The sequence below is a fragment of the Chelonia mydas genome, chromosome 9 (genome assembly GCF_015237465.2).
Source record: "Chelonia mydas isolate rCheMyd1 chromosome 9, rCheMyd1.pri.v2, whole genome shotgun sequence".
In the NCBI taxonomy this organism is placed as follows: Eukaryota; Metazoa; Chordata; order Testudines; family Cheloniidae; genus Chelonia; species Chelonia mydas.
The window spans coordinates 768,475-790,243 of NC_057855.1; the positions used below are offsets into that span (position 1 = coordinate 768,475).

General features: G+C 50.2%; 2 protein-coding genes across 4 annotated transcripts in view; one reads left to right on the plus strand and one right to left on the minus strand.

Moving 5' to 3' along the window:
* BDH1 (3-hydroxybutyrate dehydrogenase 1) overlaps window positions 1–4,897 on the minus strand; it is a 42,563-nt gene extending 37,666 nt beyond the window's left edge. Inside the window, exon 1 of one of the 2 annotated variants that reach the window (XM_037909612.2) lies at window positions 4,722–4,897. The gene's annotated coding sequence lies outside the window, so the exon portion shown is untranslated. Of the gene's footprint in view, window positions 1–2,110; window positions 2,197–4,721 lie in introns of those variants that run through there. The other variant, XM_007071350.4, reaches the window with a different exon arrangement.
* The window catches only part of LOC102941365 (D-beta-hydroxybutyrate dehydrogenase, mitochondrial), a 40,396-nt gene continuing 23,465 nt past the window's right edge, over window positions 4,839–21,769 (plus strand). Inside the window, exons 1-2 of one of the 2 annotated variants that reach the window (XM_037909610.2) lie at window positions 4,839–5,036; window positions 19,370–19,480. In XM_037909610.2, coding sequence (XP_037765538.1) covers window positions 4,869–5,036; window positions 19,370–19,480 — 279 coding nt within the window. In that variant the 5' untranslated portion in view covers window positions 4,839–4,868. The remainder of the gene's footprint in view (window positions 5,037–19,369; window positions 19,481–21,769) is intronic. The other variant, XM_037909611.2, reaches the window with a different exon arrangement.

Below are 21,769 nucleotides of genomic sequence, written 5' to 3' on the forward strand. Positions count from 1 at the left end.
TTGTAGCTCTTTTACTATTTTTCAACATGGTTTTTGAAGTGTGGACACCAAAACTGGACACACTATTCCAGTAATGATCTTGCCAGTGCTGGTACAGAGGTAATAGCACATCCCTACTCCCGCTTATACACCCAGGATTGCATTAACCTTCTTATGTACCGGACTCATGCTCATTGGCTATCTGTCGTGACCTCTGCGTCCTTGTTGGTGTCACTGCATTCCAGGATACTCGCTCTGACCTACAGTCTTTGTTCCTATGTGGATTTGGCTATATTAAAACATGTTGTTCAAATGAGCCACCTTACCAAGAAGTCCAGATCAGTCTGTATAACTGACCTGACCCCATCAATATTTGCCACACCACCAATTTGTATGTTCTCTCAAATTTTACTAGTAGTGATTTCATATGTTCTACCAGGTCAGTGATAATAGGTGACTGCATTGGTTGGACAGGGTTTACACCAGTGCAGTTATCCCAGTTTCAGATTAGGGGAAATCCCATTGGTGCAGTGTATTTACAGTGGGGGGGTTGCACAAGTTCAGCTGCACCAATGCAGCCATTCTCACGCAAAAAATCCCTAATGTGGACAAGTCCTTATACGGAACAGACTGGGGGCATGTCTACACTTACCCAGGATCAACACCGCGGCGATCGATGCAGGTCTAGAGAAGACCCACAAAAGTGACCGCAGATCGCTCTCCCGTCAACCCAGGGTGGTGTAGACACCACAGTAAGTTGACCTAAGCTATGTTGCGTAACTTAGGTCGACTTACCTCTGTAGTGTAGACAAGGCCTGGAACACAAATTGTGTGAAAGTGTAGCAGTGATTGTTAGATTTCCAGCACCAAGTCACCTGAAGAAGCAGTGAAAACCTGGGCCCTCTTTTCTTCAGTTGTTAACTTGGTTCATACAGGAAACCCAGTGCTGTCTAGGGGCTAGTTAAGGAGACAGACCTGAATTCCATTCCCAGCTTCATCAATGACTTGGTGTCTGACCTTGAGCAAATCAATACAAATTTCTGTGCTTCAGTTTACCTGTCCATAAAATGCGTCAATAAACTTCCTAATTTCACAGATGCTTATTGGGAGGCTTAATTAATAAATATTAATAAAGATCCTGGTAGGAGAAATGCTATGTATCATTAATTGTTTTGTGATTAATAAGGGTAAAAAATGGTCAAAAATGGCAAAAATATTTACATATTCATAAACTAATAACGTTTAACAGGTTCAGGTTGTGTAGATTTTTTTTTAATTTAACAAAATGAGGGAAATACATTGGAAGATATATTTAAAAGTACTGTATCAAAGAAGATAATAATATAAATTAAACCTCGTCCATTTAGGGCCAGGCTCTGCCCTTGATGCTTGCCACTATTTCCCATTGGAAAAAAAAAAGTCTCGTCTCATGCATAAAGTTACTCACGACACAGGGCTGGTGTCCTACTCTTACACTAACTCACGCACTACATCCACTGGGCCTGATTCTCCACCCCCTTTACACCTGGCGTAGTCATCTCCCCGCACGATGTGGGTATTAACCATGGCTGCTGGTGTGAGTGAGGGGGGAATTCTGGTGTGGCAGCATTTCCCCTCTCCCTAACACAGGTATAAATGAAGTCAATGGGAGACATCAGTGGGTTTTGTTTGGATCAGCATCAGTCCCTTGGCATCTGACTCTCTGGTTCCAGTGACACACTGCAGAGATCCGGTCTGGGCTGGCTACACACCCCAAGCACCCAGCACAGGGCTCAGACAAAGCAGAGTCCTTTAAACCTGCCCGGCCACATTTCAGCACAAGCAGCATCCTGAGCGCACACCCTGGGCTGGCAAGGGGCCAGGCTGAGCCAGCCCTCGGCATCTGACGAGGTGACGTGCCAGCCTCAGAACTGCATCATCAGCCTATCGGAGCAGGGGTGTGGGATGGAGACAGCCTGGGCCTCGTAAGGAGGTGCCCTTGCTTGCGTGTGTCTCCACATCACGCTGCCAGGGACCACACAAGTGATGCCAGCCCACCCGTCACCAGGGACAACAGCCAGCTCCCTCCGCACGCCTCTCCCGGGCCAGCTCGCTGCCAGAGCGGGGCGCAGGTGGCATCGCCCTGTCTGACCTTCATTTATCCACCAGGCCAGACCTGGAAAGTCCCCCAGCGCCTGTGTGCGCGCGTCTCTCTCTCTCGCTGTGTGTTGTGGTGTGTGTGTGCGCACGCGCGTCTCTCTCTCTCTCTCGCTGTGTGCTGTGGTGTGTGTGTGCGCACGCGCGTCTCTCTCTCTCTCGCTGTGTGCTGTGGTGTGTGTGTGCGCACGCGCGTCTCTCTCTCTCTCGCTCTGTGGTGTGTGTGTGCGCGTGCGCGCCTCTGTGTGTGTGTGTGTTGTGGTGTGTGCGCGCGCGCGTCTCTGTGTGTGTGTGTGTTGTGGTGTGTGCGCGCGTCTCTGTGTGTGTGTGTGTTGTGGTGTGTGCGCGCGTCTCTGTGTGTGTGTGTGTTGTGGTGTGTGCGCGCGCGCGTCTCTGTGTGTGTGTGTGTGTGTGTGTGTTGTGGTGTGCGCGCGCGCGCCTCTCTGTGTGTGTGTGTGTGTGTGTGTGTTGTGGTGTGCGCGCGCGCGCCTCTCTGTGTGTGTGTGTGTGTGTGTGTGTTGTGGTGTGTGCGCGCGCGCGCCTCTCTCTGTGTGTGTGTGTGTGTGTGTGTGTGTGTGTTGTGGTGTGTGCGCGCGCGCGCCTCTGTGTGTGTGTGTGTTGTGGTGTGTGCGCGCGCGCGCCTCTGTGTGTGTGTGTGTGTTGTGGTGTGTGTGTGCGCGCGCGCCTCTGTGTGTGTGTGTGTGTTGTGGTGTGTGTGCGCGCGCGCCTCTGTGTGTGTGTGTGTGTTGTGGTGTGTGTGCGCGCGCGCCTCTGTGTGTGTGTGTGTGTTGTGGTGTGTGTGCGCGCGCGCCTCTGTGTGTGTGTGTGTTGTGGTGTGTGTGCGCGCCTCTGTGTGTGTGTGTGTTGTGGTGTGTGCGCGCGCGCGCGTCTCTGTGTGTGTGTGTGTGTTGTGGTGTGCGCGCGTGCGTCTCTGTGTGTGTGTGTGTGTTGTGGTGTGCGCGCGCGCGTCTCTGTGTGTGTGTGTGTGTTGTGGTGTGCGCGCGCGCGTCTCTGTGCTGTGTGTGTTGTGGTGTGCGCGCGCGCGTCTCTGTGCTGTGTGTGCTGTGGTGTGTGTTGTGGTGTGCGCGCGCGCGTCTCTGTGCTGTAGTGTGTGTTGTGGTGTGTGCGCGCGCGCGTCTCTGTGCTGTGTGTTGTGTGTTGTGGTGTGTGCGCGCGCGCGTCTCTGTGCTGTGTGTTGTGTGTTGTGGTGTGTGCGCGCGCGCGTCTCTGTGCTGTGTGTTGTGTGTTGTGGTGTGTGCGCGCGCGCGTCTCTGTGGTGTGGTGTGTGTTGTGGTGTGTGTGCGCGTCTCTGTGGTGTGTGTTGTGGTGTGTGCGCGCGCGTGTCTCTGTGTTGTGGTGTGTGTGGTGTGTGCGCGCGCGCGTCTCTGTGTTGTGGTGTGTGTGGTGTGTGCGCGCGCGCGTCTCTGTGTGTGTGTTGTGGTGTGTGCGCGCGCGTGTCTCTGTGTGTGTGTGTGTTGTGGTGTGTGCGCGCGCGCGCCTCTCTCTCTCGCTGTGTGTTGTGGTGTGTGTGTGCGCACGCGCGTCTCTCTCGCTGTGTGCTGTGGTGTGCGTGCGTGCGTCTCTGTGTGTGTGTGTGTGTGTGTTGTGGTGTGTGCGCGCGCGTGTCTCTGTGTGTGTGTGTGTGTGTGTTGTGGTGTGTGCGCGCGCGTGTCTCTGTGTGTGTGTGTGTGTGTGTTGTGGTGTGTGCGCGCGCGTGTCTCTGTGTGTGTGTGTGTGTGTGTTGTGGTGTGTGCGCGCGCGTGTCTCTGTGTGTGTGTGTGTTGTGGTGTGTGCGCGCGCGTGTCTCTGTGTGTGTGTGTGTTGTGGTGTGTGCGCGCGCCTCTCTCTCTCGCTGTGTGTTGTGGTGTGTGTGTGCGCACGCGCGTCTCTCTCGCTGTGTGCTGTGGTGTGTGTGTGCGCGCGCGCCTCTGTGTGTGTGTGTGTGTGTTGTGGTGTGTGCGCGCGCGCGCCTCTGTGTGTGTGTGTGTTGTGGTGTGTGCGCGCGCGCGCCTCTGTGTGTGTGTGTGTGTGTGTTGTGGTGTGTGCGCGCGCGCGTCTCTGTGTGTGTGTGTGTTGTGGTGTGTGCGCGCGCGCGTCTCTGTGTGTGTGTGTGTGTTGTGGTGTGCGCGCGCGCGTCTCTGTGCTGTGTGTTGTGGTGTGTGTGTGCGCGCGCGCGTCTCTGTGGTGTGGTGTGTGTGCGCGTCTCTGTGGTGTGTGTTGTGGTGTGTGCGCGCGCGCGCGTGTCTCTGTGTTGTGGTGTGTGTGGTGGTGTGTGCGCGCGTCTCTGTGGTGTGTGTTGTGGTGTGTGCGCGCGCGCGCGTCTCTCTGTGTGTTGTGGTGTGTGTGATGGTGTGTGTGCGCGTGTCTCTCTGTGTGTTGTGGCGTCTGTGCGCGCGCGTCTGTGTGTGCGAGTCTCTCTATGTGTGTGTGCGCGCGCGCGTGTCTCTGTGTGTGTGTGTGTGTGTCTCTCTCTCTCTCTGGGCGCGTGTCTCTGTGTCTGTCTCCCGCGCGGCGGCGGCTCCATCCCCTGCCGGCAGCGGCGGCTCGGTGCTCGCGGAAGCGCCGCCCGGTCTCGCCCGCCCGGCGCCCGCCCGGCCCGGAGTTACCTGCAGGAGCCGCGTGTCTGCGAAGCTCGCCCGGCGCCGGCCACTGTGCGACCGGCCTTCCCGCCGCGGGCTGAGGGGGGCCGGCCGGGCCGGAAGTGACCTCACTGCGCCCCGCCCCGCCCCGCCCCGCCCGCCGACGCCGCCGCCATGGTGCGGGCCGCGCCGCCGCTGCTGGCCCTGGCGCTGGGGCTCCTGGTGCTGGCGCTGCCGGGGCTGCCGCTGCCGCCCGGCGGGTCCCCGGCCGCTCTGCTGGGCCTGGGCGGCGCCCTGCTGCTGGGGCTGCTCCGAGCGCTGCTGCCCCGAGCCGCCCGCCCCGTGAGTACCCGCCGCCAGCCCCGCCCCGAGCCCCGCACCCGCCGCCAGCCCCGCCCCGAGCCCCGCACCCGCCGCCAGCCCCGCCCCGAGCCCCGCACCCGCCGCCAGCCCCGCACCGAGCCCCGCACCCGCCGCCAGCCCCGCACCGAGCCCCGCCCCCGCCGCCAGCCCCGCCCCGAGCCCCGCACCCGCCGCCAGCCCCGCCCCGAGCCCCGCACCCGCCGCCTGCCCCGAGCCCCGCACCCGCCGCCTGCCCCGCCCCGAGCCCCGCACCCGCCGCCAGCCCCGCACCGAGCCCCGCCCCCAGCCCCACACCGAGCCCCGCACCCGCCGCCAGCCCCGCACCGAGCCCCGCCCCCAGCCCCACCCCTAGCCCCGCCCCGAGCCCCACACCCGCCGCCAGCCCCGCCCCGAGCCCCGCCCCCCGCCGCCAGCCCCGCACCCGCCGCCAGCCCCGCACCGAGCCCCGCACCCGCCGCCTGCCCCGCACCGAGCCCCGCACCCGCCGCCAGCCCCGCACCGAGCCCCGCACCCGCCGCCAGCCCCGCCCCGAGCCCCGCCCCCAGCCCCACACCGAGCCCCGCACCCGCCGCCAGCCCCGCACCGAGCCCCGCCGCCAGCCCCGCCCCGAGCCCCACACCCGCCGCCAGCCCCGCCCCGAGCCCCGCCCCCCGCCGCCAGCCCCGCCCCGAGCCCCGCCCCCCGCCGCCAGCCCCGCACCCGCCGCCAGCCCCGCACCGAGCCCCGCACCCGCCGCCTGCCCCGCACCGAGCCCCGCACCGAGCCCCGCCCCCAGCCCCGCACCGAGCCCCGTCCCCAGCCCCACACCTAGCCCCGCACCCCGCCGCCTGCCCTGCACCCCACCGAGTGCCCCGCACCGAGCCCCGCCCCCCCCGACCCGCACCCCGCCTCCAGCCAGCCTTGCCCGGTACCCCCCACCCTGCCCGCAGCCAGCCCGGCCGCGGCCTGCACCCCCCGCCTGCAGCCGACCCCACGCCCACTGGTGCCATGCAGTTCCCAGGGCAGTAACCCTGCACACCTGCTTCAATGAGGGGGGCAGGGACCCACACATGTGCATACCCCCAGGGAGTGGCTGGGACCCACACATGTGAAACGGAGTTCATTTCTAGTTCAGGCCCATCTTTTAAAAAAAAAACTTTCGGAGAAACACTGCAGGGAAGGGTGAAAACTGAAGGGCAAGACCAAGGAATCCCTCACAGTAACTCCACCTTCCTTCTCTGCCCTTCCCTGTTCTCCCTTCCTTTCCTCTCAAGCTTCACTTCCATTAATCTTTTATTTGTCTCTTTCAATCTTTAGCCTCTTTAACTGACACAGAAAAGCTACTTTAACCTGACTCTTCTCTCACTCCAGCGTAAATCAGGAGGAACTCCACTAACAGCAGTGGAATTATAGATTCACAGATTCCAAGGCCAGAAGGGACCATTGTGATCATCTAGTCAGGCTTCCTGGATAACACAGGCCAGAGAACTTCCCCACAGTAATTCCTAGAGCAGATTTCAGAGGCTCTTGTTGAGCCCTGGGCTGTACCTGCCAGGAGAGAGATGTGGGACATGCAGCCACCATTTGAAATAACTGTGCTGCATTTCAGGGGCCTTTGAGATACATGTACTAACCCCCTCCTAAGTGTCAGTCGCGGTATTAAAGGGCAGTTGGAATCATTCCCCAGGATCAGACCGTGCAGAGAAATCTGGCTGTTTGCAGCTGACACCAAGCAAATTGTCACCGAATTTCTAAGGTTTTCCTCAGCTCCTAGTGGGCACTGCTGTATTTATGCTGCTGTTCCTGGCTTCTGCAACATACGGCCACATCCCCTAGCCACTGAAACTAATGCGAGCCTTGCCATTGACTTCAATGGCAATAGGACCCGGCCTCTGAGTTCTGTCTAGCGTGCCTGACAAGCAGCAGTAACTCAGCTGTCTCCAGGATTCCTACCTGAAACGCACCACCGCCAAACAGAGCATTCGCTCTTTGCAGCTCTGCGCAGAGTCCTGGCCTTGCTGTCAGACTGTTGTGTGCTGGTCCTGGAATTACACAGAACAGTCAATCACACGGGCCAGAATAAATATAATTGGCCCTGGAGCCACACTAGGCTGGGCACTTGAGGATTTCACCATCCCTGCAGCACAGGAACGACCCTGCTGTTCTGCCCTGGCCTCGGCTCCTTCCTTCTCCCTGCTGATGCTGGGTCACACAAACACGTCCTGGACATTCTTCCTCTTCACATCTGTTACCTGAGATGGGTCACATGACAGTCAGAGCAGGAGCAAGCGTTAGCCGTATCCTGGGACGTTGTGTGTCTTTTCCTCAGCCGCCTCATGTTCCCTAGCAGCAAGCACGACCCGGTCAGTTCTGAACCCTTGGCATTTGGACGAGCTGGTGGGATTGAGCAGCGCATCTCTGTTACCACTGAGTACAGATGTACTCTAGTTATGTGGGAGAGGGGTCTTCCACTATTTCCCTTCCCTAGCTGCCTATAGGGCCCCGAGAACCCTGGGCCACAGCCCCTCCTCCAATCCGAGGGACCTGAAACGTAAAGAACCTTGGCCACAGGCTGGAAGTGCCAATGGGCAGCCAGTCCCAAGAGCTTGTTAGAATCATCAAATATCAGGGTTGGAAGCGACCTTAGGAGGTCATCTAGTCCAACCCCCTGCTCAAACAGGACCAATCCCCAACTAAATCATCCCAGCCAGGGCTTTGTCAAGCCTGACCTTAAAAACCTCTAAGGAAGGAGATTCTACCACCTCCCTAGGTAACCCATTCCAGTGCTTCACCACCCTCCTAGTGAAAGAGGTTTTGCTAATATCTTTCCCCAAGCTCACAACTGACTCCAGTGCTCTCACAGTTGCCCTGGGCTGCCCTTTGCAGCCCATGAAAAGCACGGCTGAAGGTCTCTCCATTTCTGGGAGGACCCAGGTCAGAGCACTGGGCAGGGATGCAGTCCTGCTCACGGTGCAGCTACCACAGCTGTTAGCACTTCACACAGCACAACAATGTACATTTTTCTTATATTTGTCCATTAGCTGCAGCCCTTTAGTGCAACTTACATTGCAGTGACCACAGAACCTCCCTTATGTGCTACGCTCCAGCCTAGAGTGGATGCTTCTTTATTTACAGCCACGTTCTAATCTCAGTTATGAAAGCGCTGACACAGCTCTAATGATTTCCAGTCAAGTAAAAGAAGGAGCATCTCAGCAGCCAGCTCAGAAGGCGGTTAATCATGGAGAGCAGAACTGTATGAACCGAAAGAGGGATTTGAAATCCCACAGAGTGGAGATCTGCCCCCCTATTTTTGGAGTTGACACTAATATGAACCAACCCAGATGTTAATTCCAGTAACATACTTCTACCTGGTGCCTGATGACTTTACTTTTTGTCTTCCACCCACTAGGAGAGTAGAACTAATGAAAACTGAGCTTATGCAAGGGCTGTTGTCCTTTGTTGCTTCCTGGGTTTCACAGAACTATATTAATGAGATATTAGCGAACCAGGCCCATGAGATGCGTGTGTGAACTTGTTCCCATGCAGAGTCCATATTTGCACTGGGTGGTGGGGAGGAATTTGGTGATCTCAGTTCAAGGTCCACAAAACCCACCACCTCAATTGCCCTGAGTTAGTGAAACTACTATCTTCAGCAGACAGACCAAGGAATCGGTGAGCACAGAAGCCTAAATTGCTCTCTCATGCCTAACAGCTGGGCCAAACTGGGGTAAGTCAGAAGAGGATCAGGTCCCTAGGCTGAAATCCTGGCCCCACTGAATCAATGGCAAAATGCCCTTTTACTGCATTGTAGCCAAGACTTCATCTCTAGTGGTTTAGTTGGGAAGTTCTCATGTGCAATTTAATACCACGCAGCACTGCCTGGTCTGTTAGCAATTATAGAGATTCATTGGCTGGATTCAAACAGATAGCATTACAAGATGAACTATCCCTCTGAGCCCAGATTCTCGCCCCGTGCATATACCAATTTAAGGTGTATGTGATGTAAAAAGAAGTACACATATAACACAGATACCAGATCTGATCTGGCAGCTGCTTGGAATAAGGAAGATTTAGCAGAAATGCTATTGTGGACATTACAAAGATGGGACACTTTAGTTAAACAGTGAGGTGGCAAAGTTTGCAGACAATACTAAATTACTCAAGATAGTAAAGTTCGAAGCTGAGTGCGAGGAGTTACAAAAGGATCTCACTAAACTAGGTGATCGAATTTCATCTGCCATTTTGTTTCCCAATGTTGATAAATGCAAAGGAATGCACGTTGGAAAACATAATCCCAATGATTCATACAAAATGATGGGACCTAAATTAGCTATTACCACTCAATAAAGAAATCTTGGAGTCATTGTGGATAGTTCTCTGAAAACATCCACTCAATGTGCAACGGCAGTCAAAAAAGCGAACAATGTGAGGAACCATTGGGAAAGGGATAGATAATAAAAGACAGAAAATATAATAATGCTATTATGTAAATCCACACCTTGAATACTGGGTGCAGTTCTGGTCACCCTGTCTCCAAAAGGTAGATTAGAATTGGAAAAAGTTCAAAGAAGGAAAACAAAAGTGATGAGGGGCATGGAACGGCTTCCGTATGAGAAGAGAATAAAAAGACTGGGACTGTTCAGCTTGGGAAAGAGACGACTTGGGGGAGAGGACAGAGGTCTATAAAATCATGGCTGGTGTGGAGAACGTGAGTAGGGAAGTGTTGTTTACCCCTTCACGTAACACACTAACTAGGTGTCCACCCAATGAAATTAACAGACTGCAGGTTTAAAAGAAACATAAGGAAGTACTTCTTCACACAGCACACAGTCAACCAGTGGAACTCATTGCCAAGGGAAGTTGTGAGGACTGACAGTATAACTGGGTTCAAGAAAGAATTCGCTATGTTCATGGAGGATAGGTCCATTAGTGGTTATTTGCCAAGATGGTCAGGGATGCATCCCCATGCCCTGGGTGTCCCTAAACCTCTAACTGCTCCAAATCACTGACTGTTAAAAGCTAGGGTTGGACAACAGGGTGGATCTCTCAGTAAATTGCCCTGTTCTGTTCATTCCTTCTGAAGCATCTGGCACAGGCCACTGGACTAGAGGGCTATTGGTCTGACCCAGTATGGTCATTCTTGTGTTCTTATGTACAGATGTACCTGAAGCATCAATATTTGGAAGAATTTTTTTGAAGTCTGTCAACTCTTGTAATAAGTGGGAAAAGATTGCATGATGTCTGGGATGCTGCAAAACTGAGCATTCTCTCACACAACTAAGACCTCGATTTTACTTAACAGACTTGTAGTGAAAATAATGGAAAAAATGATTTTTAAAATTTTTTTCGCAGTACTGTAAAATCAGAAATTGGTAGAAGAAAAAAGTAAACCTAGCAACGGGCACAGAATTGCAGACCTGATGTCCCACTTTATACTTTTTGAAATGAAATGTCTTTTGGTTTGTTTGTAAGCTTTGACAAATGTGCCAAATTCTGCTCTCCCAGACAGCACCACTGTAGTCTGTGGGGAGTATGTGAAAGTGCGTCTTTTGCTTATACAGTGACTCAGACTCTATGCTTGGTCTTGCTGCCACTGGAATTGCTCCCTCACATTGTATCTCTCTGCTGTCTAATAATCTCCTACCCCTCTAGTTCTTATTCTGTGCCACCTGCTCAGTCTCCCTGCTCCTCCAATGTTTCCCTGACCCCACCCCTTTTATTCTGTTTCTAAACTGTAGAGCCCAGTGGATGTGGCCGTCTTCCCCAAAGAGAGCTGGGGAGACGGTAGTCATCTGTACCTCACTGCTATCTCCAGAGGCTGTAGGGAAAGGCTGTCTTACCTGGAGGCAGTTGTGGCTTCAATCAGTTGAAAGGGGAGGTAGATGGTCCAGAACACTAGCCTATGACTTTGGAACTGTGGGTTCAAGTCCTGCTTTGCCACAGACTTCCTGTGTGCCCTTGGGGGCAGGTCACTTACTCCAGCGTTGCTTAATATATTAAAGATCTGGGAAAGGGGTGAGCAGGGAGGTAGCAAAATTTGCAGATGACTCAAAGTTACTTAGGATAAGAGACGTGTGTGAGGAACTTCAGAGACCTAAACAAGCTAGGTGAGTGGGCAACACAATGGCAAATTAATTTTAATTATGACAAAGACAAAGTAATGGAAATTGGAGGGAAAAAATTACTCCTGCCACTCTCATGGTTCTAAATAAACTTTCTCAACTTGTCAGAGGGTGGCTGGCCCCTTTAAGGGAAAATGGGGCCTCAGTCTAACGTGTGACAAGATCAGCTCACTTCCTCAGATGGCTGAGGTCATGTGATTAACTCAGGCCAGGCCTGGGGAGATGAGGGAGGAAAGGACAAGAGTCCTGGGATAGTCATTGCAGAAAGGAGCTAGGTGGGGTTAGGAGTGCTACGCATGGCAGAAGCCTCAGAAAATATTGATCTCGGGTTAGGCCCTGAAAGGCCAATGTGTGTAAGGACTAAATAAAATGGACCCCGGAGGGGAAGAGTTTTAATTACCATGGGACTGTGATGTGGAGTTCTTAAGGGGACTTGAGCAGAAGGAGAAACCGAGGCAGGGCACTGCAGAGAAAGGGACTTGGGCATTATTATGGATAGCTCAGTGAAGACTTCTCAATACGCAGCTATTGCCAACAATCAAACAAGATGTTAGGATGCATGAAGAGTGGGATGCTGAATAATATCGAGACTATTTTAATCCTTTATTTAAATCAATGGTGCGTCCTCAGCTGTAAGTCTGCGCGTAGAACTGGCCATCCCATTTCAGAAGGGATAGTGCAGAACTAGAGTGGGTTCAGAGACGGGCAACAAGAACTATCAAGGGCCTGGAAAAACTCTAGTACAAAGAGAGATTGAAAAGACTGTGACTGCTATGCTAGAAAGGAGATGAGTAAGAAGGGACATGATAAAAACTATGTAGAATGATGAGTTGTCTAGAGAAGGGAGATCAGGAACTGTTTTTCCTGTCTCATAGCACAAGTACAAGGGGACATTCAATTAAATGGAATGGTGGGCAAATCAAAACCGATTAAATTGAAACACTTTATGATTAAACACAACATGATTAAATGTGGAACTCATTGCCCTAAGAAATCATTGAAGCCAAGAATTTAAGATTCAAAAAAGGACTGGGTATTTATATGGATATCAAGAATATGCAGACTTATAATTAATGATAAAAGTCCTGTAGAAGGGACATCAAACTTTGCGCCTCAGAGCTTAAGACTGTCTCTAATGATTAGAGATCAGGATGAGCCGTAATGTTGAAGGCAGTATCCCACATCTGCTGCTGTGGGGTTCTTACACCTTCCTCTGCAGCATCTGGTGCAGGCCCCTGTCAGAGGTAGGATATTGGACTAGATGGACTCCGGGTCTAATCGAGGTTGGCGATTCCTGTGTTCCTCAATGAAGAGAAATACACTTATATTTTTAGGAAACTAAAGACCCGCCACTTTTACATAATGAACTTGTCAGAAAATGTATAAAATAGGCCCCTCTGCCTTTGCTGCCAGGAGTCCACAGACCCCAATCCTCACTGCGTTTTCATGCAGTGTGTGCAAAGGAGGAGAATCCAGCCCATGCTCTGCTAGCCATGGCCAAGAGGAGTAAATCTGATTTGTGCCACTGAGATCAGTGGATCTGGCTGAATACACAGAGGGACATGGGTGTTGGAACTTGGCGTGCTGGGGGTTCCGCCGCACCCCATGGCTTGAAGTGGTTTCCATTATAGACAGGGTTTACAGTTTGGTCCAATGGCTCTCCGCACCCCCACTATACACATTGTTCCAGCCCCCCTACACAGGGAGCAGACCTCCTAAGCAAACAGAGATTCTTTTCACACAGAAACTTCTCAAAACAGCACCACCCTGTTACTCGCTAATTCATATTATCAAGAACATTAGAAAAATCAGCAACTCAGAGGGGGGCTCAGCATTCAGCAGAGGAATGTTACCAGACTCTGGATCGTCTCTCAGTAGTTATAATCCAGATTGGTTCATATTTTGTGAAGTTGCCTCAGTATTATGGTACATTTGAAATGGTTCCATTACTAGGACAGAAGCCCTTAAGTGCCTGGTAAAGCAGTGTGAAATTAAGTGTTTGTTGTCAGAACAGACAAAGTTCAGTATTGTAACTGCTTGTTTTGTACTTAAAATGAATCCATGCTGCACCAGATAATAAGGAGGGTGTCAAGGATGGGTTCACAGGGAATGGGACCTTGAAAAACAAATGACAGCGAGAGAGGGAATAGGAAAAAGTCTAGACAAGTGTGTGCAGGTTCTCAAATTATCTGGAAAGGCTGAGGTTATCCAGCTACTTTGCTTAACTTTGCCTCTGTTGCAATCAGTGGATCTAATTTTGAGCATGTGTGGAAATTGTTCAGTTTATTTTAAAGAAAATCAGACCCTTTTTTGAAAAAAATAAGTAAACTGTAAATGTGTTGATGAAGGTGCAGGTTTAAGTGAATATTTATTGTAATGTACTTAGACACACAACTTGCCTTTGTGGAAAATGTCATCTAGATATAGCAGTGCCGTGCGTATAGATTAGTGAGCTAGCACTCGTGATATCACTGAGTCATCCCACCAAAGCCATCACAAAGCCAAGAGTTCTGTGTTCCAGCATTTCAGCAGCTCCAAGGTGCGCTGGCAGAACTATGTGGGGTGAGTTACCTACACACTGGTTACTCTGTAACACCTGCTGTCTCCAAGCACTGTACAAATATTGGTGAGAGAAGCCTCACCATCCTTTGAGCGGCAGCTAACTAGTAGTATCTTCGTTTCACAGAGGGACAAACTGAGGCATGGAGAGGCTAAGTGATTTGCCTGAGGTCATTCCAGCAACTCAGTGTCAGGAATGTGACCGGATTCCCATTCCTGAGCTGCCTGCCAACCATGCTGCGTCTGCCTGCTCTACTCAGGACTGTGGGACCTTCACATTTACAAGCACTCAGGGCTTGTCTATGCTTATTGGGGATTAACGAGCGGCTATCAATGCATTGGCAGTCTAGTGAAGACCCACTAAATCGACCGCCGATCGCTCTGCCGTTGACTCCTGTACTCCACCGGATCGAGAAGAGGAGGGGGAGTCGACAGGAGAGCGTCGATGTCGTGTAGTGTGGACCCAGCAGTAAGCAGATCTAAGCTACATCGACTTGAGATACGCTATTCACGTAACTCAAATTGCGTAGCTTAGATTGAATTTCCCCTGTAGTGTAGACAAGGCCTAGGTTAACCTGATTTTAAAATGTTGAGGGGTGCTGCTTGGGAGATGGTCATTTGAATATCTTATGAGCAGTCTTTCTATGAGCTGGAATAAAGAGCAGGAACATGAGGTATTTACACAGAGATCTGTTTTGAAAGGTGTACATTTGCACAGCCACAACTCTGAATGGGTGTACAACACTGTGTGTGAGTGTGTGTGCTCATGGTGTTTGCTCACACAAACCAATTACTTGTACACAAACACTGGGAGATGTGTGTGCAGTGCATCTAACTACTTCTGTATCACAGTAGTATCCAAATACCTCACAGTCATTAATGTATTTATTATGCTCGTGGCACCCTGTGAGGCCATGCAGTGCTACTGTCTCCATTTTAGATGGAGAAAACTGAGGCACAGAGCCACTAAGTGATTAGCCGCAGGTCACACAGGGAATCTGTGGCAGAGCCACGCATTGAACGTCCTGAGTCCCAGCCTAGTGCTTTATCACAAACACCCCTTCTCAATGGGCTTATTGTTGCTGGGAGGAGTGGTAGGTAACGCTGGAGGGTAGGGATAGGATACAGAGGGACCTAGACAAATTGGAGGATTGGGCCAAAAGAAATCTGATGAGGTTCAACAAGGACAAGTGCAGAGTCCTGCACTTAGGACGGAAGAATCCAATGCACCGCTACAGACTAGGGACCGAATGGCTAGGCAGCATTCTGCAGAGAAGGACCTAGGGGTTACAGTGGACGAGAAGCTGGATATGAGTCAACAGTGTGCCCTTGTTGCCAAGAAGGCCAATGGCATTTTTGGGTGTATAAGTAGGGGCATTGCCAGCAGATCGAGGGACGTGATCGTTCCCCTCTATTCGACATTGTTGAGGCCTCATCTGGAGTACTGTGTCCAGGTTTGGGCCCCACACTACAAGAAGGATGTGGAAATATTGGAAAGTGTCCAGCGGAGGGCAACAAAAATTATTAGGGGACTGGAACACATGACTTATGAGGAGAGGCTGAGGGAACTGGGATTGTTTAGTCTGCAGAAGAGAAGAGTGAGGGGGGATTTGATAGCTGCTTTCAGCTACCTGAAAGCGGGTTCCAAAGAGGATGGCTCTAGACTGTTCTCAGTGGTAGCAGATGACAGAACGAGGAGTAATGGTCTCAAGTTGCAGTGGGGGAGGTTTAGGTTGGATATTAGGAAAACCTCTTTCACTAGGAGTGTGGTGAAGCACTGGAATGGGTTACCTAGGGAGGTGGTGGAATCTCCTTCCTTAGAGGTTTTCAAGGTCGGCCTTGACAAAGCCCTGGCTGGGATGAGTTAGTTGGGAATTGGTCCTGCTTTGAGCAGGGGGTTGGACTAGATGACCTCCTGAGGTCCCTTCCCACCCTGATCTTCTATGATTCAGTGGATAAAGGATGGGATGTAACTCATTGCCTTATCAGTTTCTGCTCTGCCTGCTTCTGTCTATGATCTGATCCTTATCACACTGTAGTTCTTCCACATTAAGCCCCTTACCTTATTATTGCTACATACATCAGCAAAAACAAAAAATAGGAGCATGAGCATCTGGAAGGGACAGAGTGCAAGGCCCTTATTCCAGAAACTGTCTCTTGTAGCGTAACACAGGGAATATTGGGTTGCAAGCCACTCCCCAGAGACATTTTAAACCTAAGTTCCTTATTGCTTCCTCTTACTATTTTTTATTGTATATCATCATCGCCTGAAAGATAGTGCCTCAAGGAAGCCTATACAAACTCTATATTATACAGCCCTAGCTTCAGTTTGGAGAGCTATAGAACATTACAGTCATAAACAGGACACACAATTTGGTGTTGCTGGCTCACTTAAGCTTTTAAATTTAATTGTTTCACATAACTGACAGTACCATGATAAACAGAATAGGGGATGGGGAGTTCAGTCAGAGGGGGAAGGAGTATGTCCTAGGGGTTAGAGCACAAGATTGTGTGTTTAAGGACTTCTGGGTACTGTTCTCAAAATTACCACTGGCTTACTGTGTGACTTATTGAAATTGGAAAAGGTGCAGAGAAGGGCAACAAAAATTATTAGGGGCATGGAATGGCTGCCATATGAGGAGAGATTAATACGACTGGGACTTTTCAGCTTGGAAAAGAGACGACTCAGGAGGGATACGATAGAGCAGGGGTCAGCAACCTTCGGCACATGGCCCATCAGGGTAATTTGCTGGTGGGCCATGAGACATTTTGTTTACGTGGACCGTCTGCAGGTACGGCCCCCCGCAGCTCCCAGTGGCCATGGTTCACTGTTCCCGGCCAATGGGAGCTGCGGGAAGCGGTGGGCCGCAGGGATGTGCTGGCCGCCACTTCCCACAGCTCCCGTTGGTCAGGAACAGTGAACCGTGGCCACTGGGAGCTGCAGGGGGCCGTGCCTGTGGACGGTCAATGTAAACAAACTGTCTCGCGGCCCACCAGTGGATTAACCTGATGGGCTGCGTGCCGAAGGTTGCCAACCCCTGTGATAGAGGTCTATAAAATCCTGACTGGTGTGGAGAAAGTAAATAAGGAAGTGTTGTTTTTCTCCTTCTCATAACACAAGAGAAAGAAAGAAAGATCTTGGAGTCATTGTGGATAGTTCTCTGAAAACATCCACTCAGTGTGCAGGGCAGTCAAAAAAGCGAACAGAATGCTGGGAATAATTAAGAAAGAGATTGATAATAGGACAGAAAATATCATATTGCCTCTATATAAATCCATGGTACGCCCATATCTTGAATACTGTCTGCAGATGCGGTCGCCCCATCTCAAAAAAGATATATTGGAATTGGAAAAGGTTCAGAAAAGGGCAACAAAAATTATCAGGGGTATGGAATGGCTTCTGTCTGAGGAGAGATTAATAAGACTGAGACTTTTCAGCTTGGAAAAGAGATGGCTAAGGGGAGATATGATTGAGAAAGTAGATAAGGAAGTGTTATTTACTTCTTCTCATAACACAAGAACTAGGGCCCACCAAATGAAATTAATAGGCAGCAGGTTTAAAACAAAGAAAAGGAAGTATTTTTTCACATAACACACAGTCAACCTGTGGAACTCCTTGCCAGAGGATGTTTTGAAGGCCAAGACCATAACAGGGTTCAAAAAAGAACTAGATAAATTCATGGCGCATAGGTCCAAAAATGGCTATTAGCCAGGATGGGCAGGAATGGTGCCCCTAGCCTCTTTGCCAGAAGCTGGGAATGAGCAACAGGGGATGCATCACTTGATGATTCCCTGTTCTGTTCATTCCCTCTGGGGCACCTGGCATTGGTCACTGTCGGAAGACAGGATACAGGGCTAGATGCACCTTTGGTCTGACCCAGTATGGCTGTTCTTATGACATTAGACAAGACATTGAATCATTGTGCATCAGTGTACCCACCCATTGAAAAAAGATAATACCAATCGAATACCTTAAAGCCAGATTAAGTGTTCATGCAGTGGCAAGTTGGACTTTGCAGTGTATCAAAAAGACCTGCTAACATACATTCTGCATTCTTGCATGCCCTGTTGAATCACTCTAAAATATCATTAAGTAAGGAGAATATTCTACAGAAATGATCAAACAATTAGAAAACCTGACCCTATGAGGAAAGGTTAAAATACTGGGCATGTTTAGTCTTGAGAAAAGCAGACTGGGGGTGCGGGGCGGGGATCATATAACTGTCCTCAGATATGTTGAGGGCTCTTATACAGAGGACAGTGATCAGTTGCTCTCCATGTCCACTTAAGGTAGGACAACAAGTGATGGGCTTAATCAGCAGCAAGGGAGATTTAGATTAGATACTAGAAAAACTTTCTAACTACAGAGGTAGTTAAGCTCTGGAAGAGGCTTCCAAGGGAGGTTGTGGAATCCCCATCACTGGTGGGTTTTAAGGACAGGTTGGATATACACCTGACAGGGTTGGTCTAGGTTTACGTGGTCCTTCCTCAGTGCAGGGGCTGGACTAGGTGACTTCTCAAGGGCCCTTCCAGACCTACATTTTTATGATTCTATCTTTCCTATATTGCAGCAATAACTGACCAGTTGTTTTCATTTTGAGCATGTGAATAAGAATTCACAGGTCTGTTTATACATTAAACACAGGTTAATCTTTGTGAGTCGTTCTTATTATTTTAGTTTTGCACTTGCTCTTCACATGTACATGAGCAACTTTTGTGTCCATCCTGATGGGGAGCAATAACAATACCACCTAGCTCTTATATATCATTTTTTCATCCATTGAGCTCAAGCAACATAAGTAGCATTATACCCATTTTTTCAGGTGAGGAAACTGAGGCACAGAGCAATGCGGTAACTTGTCCATGGTCGCCCAGCAGGGCAGAGGCAGGGCTGTGAATAGACCCCAGGTTTCCGAAGTCCCAGTCCACTGCTCCTCCCAACTGCTGTGTCCAGCCTACTAGACGAGTTTGAATATGTTTTGTGGAATTTTGGTGTCATCTTCTCTTGTTGCTGGTGTCTGAAATTTTGCTGCCTTTTTCTGTCTCTCTACGTTGATTTACTTTTTAAAAAGGGAACTGTCAGTGTCATAGTAACATAAATCTGGTTTTCTTGTTAGAATGGAAGCATGTATTATGGGTTGTACAGTGCATTTTCAAGAGAGAGCTCATTGCATTTCTGGACAAAAATGCCCACATTCTGATCTCATTTACACTGGTGTAAACCAGGAGAAAGTCAATGGTGTTAGACTGGTGTAAAATCAGTGTGACAGCAGAGTCAGGCCCATTGTGCCTTGCAGCTGGTGGTGTCATTTACAGCTGTGCACAGTAGGTGTGAAATGCTGCCTATGATATAAATGTGTAGAGGGTTTTGAGTCTGGTAATGTCTCACACTCACTGTGCATGAGTGTAAATGGAAGTGCAAGGGGTGGGGTAGAATCAGGACAACTTCAAAACAACTTAGGGCTTGTTGACATATGGTGTAGCCAATATCCCTACTAAAATACTATTGACGTGTGCTAAGCCTACTCGTTGGGCTGCGAGCTGCACCGGTGCTATGTATTGTAATTTTAATGGGCTTCTGCAGCATTGTAATAGCTCTTGCTATCACAGAGTGTATCCACTCCCTCTAAACTGTTGGCTTCCCCTGCACAGGTTGACGGGAAGGCAGTGCTAATAACAGGCTGTGACAAAGGCTTTGGACATGCCTTGGCAAAGCAGCTGCATGCACAGGGATTCACTGTCTTTGCTGGCTGTTTGCTGATGGTGAGTACTATGTTAAGTTAACTCTGTTAGAAGTTGTGAAGGGCACGTTTTAAAGGGATTGTAACATGCTGATTTAAAGCCCTGATCAATGAAAATGTCTCTGCATTTTTTAAAAAAATTCAAATTAAACATATTTTTGCTTAGACTTCCACATTTCTTGCTCAGCATTGCGGAGTCAAAGCAGCTAGCTGTGGAAAAGCCCTAACAGACTATCAAATCAATAGGTCTTTCAGCCAAGAAAACCATCCCACTCGAATCTCTTATTGGAGACATCATCGACAGAAGCAAATAGATGCAATGCCAGGTGGAACACTTTCAGGAACTCTGTTCATGTGAAACCACTGTTTCTGAAGTAGCTCTAAATGAGATCTCTAGATTACCCAAGATCTTGATATAGAACCGTGTGTAAAGTCAGTCACATCCTAGCACCAGGAATGGCTACAGGAAAAGATGGAATTCCATCTGAAGTACAGAAGAAAGGAGGACAGGTGTCAGACTCGCTGGGCGGCCAGCTGAGACAGGAGCTGGAACAGGAGCTGGCTAGCATGGAAGCAGGCAAAGGCCGGAGCAGGCTGCAACAGGATCAAGGGCTGGATGGAGTAGAAGCAGTCTGTCAGAATTACTAGGCAATGGGTGTGTTCCCAGCCTGGTAGTGATGTTGAGCAGACTGGAGAGACTGCTTCCCTTAGGAGCCTGTATACCTGTCTTGGAATCAGCTGGGTGGGTCCTCACCTGTGGATTGGCTGAACCCTGGTTGGATGTGTGGGGTCTACCACAGGATGCTTCTGATAACTCACCAGGCTTAGGCAGGCTCCGAGGTAACTCCGGTTTAGGAAGGTTCTGGCCAGAGGTAACCGGTCACACATCAGATTGTGCATATGTTTAAGCACAATGTCTTGCTTTCCTGCCTGAGGGCAGGAGGAGGACCGCAAGACATGAAGGACACCAACATCATAATGTTGAACAAAAACAAAGGAGATTGGAGTGATTTCAGCAGCTGCAAAGGAATCTCTCTCTTTAGTGTTGGCAAGGCATTTTTGTGGGTCATTCTCAAAAGACTGCAAGTTCTTGCTGAACGTGTATATCCAGAGAGTCAGTGAGGCTTCTGTCCTGACAGATCAACTATCAACATGGTCTTGAGACTGAGGCAACTGCAAGAAAAGTGTCAAGAACAAGGAAAATCTCTCTACGTTGACTTCATAAATCTAACAAAGGCTTTGAACTGATCAGCAGAAAGGGCCTTTTCTGAGTACTAGAGAGGATTGGCTGGCCCCCAGTCCTCCTCAGTCTGATCTTTATCTTTCCATGGTGGCATGAAGGCTACAATCCAGTGTAATGGTGATCAATCCAACAGCTTTGAAATCTGCAGGGGTGTCAAACAGGGATGTGTTTAGGCACCAATACTCTGATATAGTCTTCTCTCTCCTGCTTGATCATACTTTCTCATCTAGTACCAGCGCAGTACATTCCTGTACAAGATCAGATGGGAACGTCTTCAACATCGCACATCTTAAGAGCAAAAGGCAAAGTCAAACGCATGCTGATAAGATAATTTTTTTTTTGCTGTTGCTCAGGAATTCGATTTATTAACCGCTCATGATATTGTAACATGACACACAATATCTGAACTGCTTCAGTGCTTACGCCATTGTCTGTTGAGACAGATGGCTGCCATGTATTTATTTGTGTTACTGTAGTGCATAGGAGTCCTAGTCATGGACCAGAACCCCATTGCACTAGGTGTTGTACAAAAACAAAACAAAGTGACAGCCCCTGCCCCAAGAAGCTTACACCTCAGTATAAGACAAATGACAACAGGATACAGATAGATGGAGGAGGAGAAGTATACAATGAAAGAATATTGCTTGGCATGACAGGCAGTGAGCTCTGCACATCAGCAGCCTAACCAATGTCATGTTTTTTGTAGGCACCCCAGCAAAGTGGGGCGTGGGGGGGATTTGAAGGGGATAGTGAGGTAGCTAATGATATTATCATTGTCCTACTCACCCTCCTCTGCCTGTGTGTGCCACTCACTTGTTCTGCCATATCAGTGTAGACTGTAAGTTCCTGGGCAGCGGCCAGAGCTCTTGTGAACTCTGCCTGGTTGGCGGGAGAGGCCACGTAGCATATTCGGGGTGTTGAAAAGCAACGCAGGGAGAGACTTCCAGAGCTTCAGACAACTCAGGGCAAATGTACGGCCAGCAGGCCACTCTCCTCCCCCTCCCACCGCCTCCCGGCTTTAAGCCAGGGCTGTGGTTAGCTTAAGTGTCTCCAACAATTGTAGCTGTA